Here is a 1,765-nt window from a genome sequence, read left to right as displayed (position 1 = left end):
GGCCTTTTATTTTCCAAAGACTTTATTCCATTTTCCTTATTTCCAGTTTTCACCTGCTTCCTCCCACCCTGCCCCCAACCACGTATAAGCCCAGAGAGAGTTTATTTCACTGAATGTTTCATGAGCCAAAACCAGGAGCTCATTACCTGAGGACAGGAGGAGCAGGGGAGAATCAGGGCACCAGGTGAGTTTAGGTGAAAAAGAGATTCATTTAAGAGTACACAAATCAGCCTTCCGCCGCAGCAGCCATTGGAGAGAAGCAGCCATGGCTCTGCGCTATCCCATGGCCGTGGGTCTCAACAAAGGCCACAAGGTGACCAAGAACGTGAGCAAGCCGAGGCACAGCCGCCGCCGCGGGCGCCTCACCAAGCACACCAAGTTCGTGTGGGACATGATCCGGGAGGTGTGTGGCTTCACCCCTTATGCGCGGCGGGCCATGGAGCTGCTCAAGGTCTCCAAGGACAAGCGGGCCCTCAAATTCATCAAGAAACGGGTGGGGACACACATCCGCCCCAAGAGGAAGAGAGAGGAGCTGAGCAACGTCCTGGCCGCCATGAGGAAAGCGGCCGCTAAGAAGGACTGAGCCCCTCCCTCGCGTCTGTGTGTAATAAAACCTTTTCTGAAAAAAAAAAAAAAAAAAAGAGTACGCAAATCATCCGTCTGGCATGCAGCAAGAATTCCTGCCATCCGAGATTTCTCTAGTCCAGGCTTTACACACAGGGAGAAGGTAAATATGGAGTAGTTATTCTTCAAAAGCAGAGAGCGGGAAACCCCAGGGAGATGAAGTAACTGGCCCAAGGTCACCCAACAGTGCAGGTGGCCAAGTCCAGCTGCGACACCTGAAACTATCCCTTCACTCAGCAGGTCTCCCTAAGGCTGTTCTGGCACTTGGTTACTTTGTTGTAATTTCCTGGCTCTGAATGGGAGGAGAATTATAAAAAGAAAAACAAAGTTAATAAAAATCAAACTCACCCAGACCCTGGAGGGATGGACAGATCACAAGAGCCGGTTTATTAGAGCATAGGATGGCACAGAAAGTGAGAGCATTTATTAGTTACTGGTTTACACTTACCTGGGTCTTTCTTAGAACCGCCCAGGGCTCTTTCTGACTTAATTTTAAAAGTTCTAAATTCTCTCATGAACCTCTGTGAGCCTGGGAGCATCCAAAAGGTATAACAAAATAGCACTGCAAAGACTGTGAACAAGGTGTGTTGTGGAATGTTGGACATGCTATTTGGACATGGGAACCACATACCTTCCCCCATCAGAGCCTGGAGGGGGTGCGGTCCCTGGTCCAGGCCACGTCAATTAGAGACACGTCACCAACTGTCATCCTGGCTACTGGGATCAATTCAAAGACAAGCACATGACTCAAGCCAAGCTAATGAGATCACCCCTGGGACTTTTTTTTTTTTTTTAGCATAATCTACAAAGATGCTTTTTCCTCTCTGGGATTTCAAGCTGTAAGGACCAGGCAGGCATGGAGCTCTGGGGTGAAACCCCAAGGTTCACAGAAGCTCACTGCAGGATGAAAAGATGGGCATCAACCAGGCTAAAGAAACAAGATCAGGGATTTGAGATTCTGAAGGAATACATTAGTGCTTTGTCTAAAGCTCTGTAGATCCTTCACCGCCCTACACACACACACACATACACACACTCACTTCCAGAAGTGCCCACCTTTCTTGTCAACGGCAGACGTGCCCTGCTCCACTCTCCTGGGGATGTGGCCTCGATGTTATCTCTCCACACTTCTCACCAGTTG

The 1,765-nt window shown here is 49.1% G+C and overlaps 1 protein-coding gene across 1 annotated transcript; it reads left to right on the top strand.

The window, feature by feature from the left end:
• The first annotated feature begins 214 nt into the window (after positions 1–214).
• LOC105070722 (large ribosomal subunit protein eL36) lies at positions 215–641 on the top strand. The gene has a single exon (XM_045518231.2). It carries the CDS (start codon positions 266–268, stop codon positions 581–583), a length of 318 nt encoding a protein of 105 aa, XP_045374187.2. The 5' UTR covers positions 215–265; the 3' UTR covers positions 584–641.
• The last annotated feature ends 1,124 nt before the right edge of the window (positions 642–1,765 follow it).

The sequence above is a fragment of the Camelus bactrianus genome, chromosome 4 (assembly GCF_048773025.1).
Source record: "Camelus bactrianus isolate YW-2024 breed Bactrian camel chromosome 4, ASM4877302v1, whole genome shotgun sequence".
In the NCBI taxonomy this organism is placed as follows: domain Eukaryota; kingdom Metazoa; phylum Chordata; class Mammalia; order Artiodactyla; family Camelidae; genus Camelus; species Camelus bactrianus.
Note: the sequence above shows the minus strand (reverse complement) of the source record. Positions and strands in the feature narration are given on the sequence as shown.

What these genes read in the sequence shown, in the direction of transcription:
- LOC105070722 (XM_045518231.2), top strand. Translation starts at nt 266, where the DNA reads ATGGCTCTGCGCTATCCCATGGCCGTGGGTCTCAACAAAGGCCACAAG.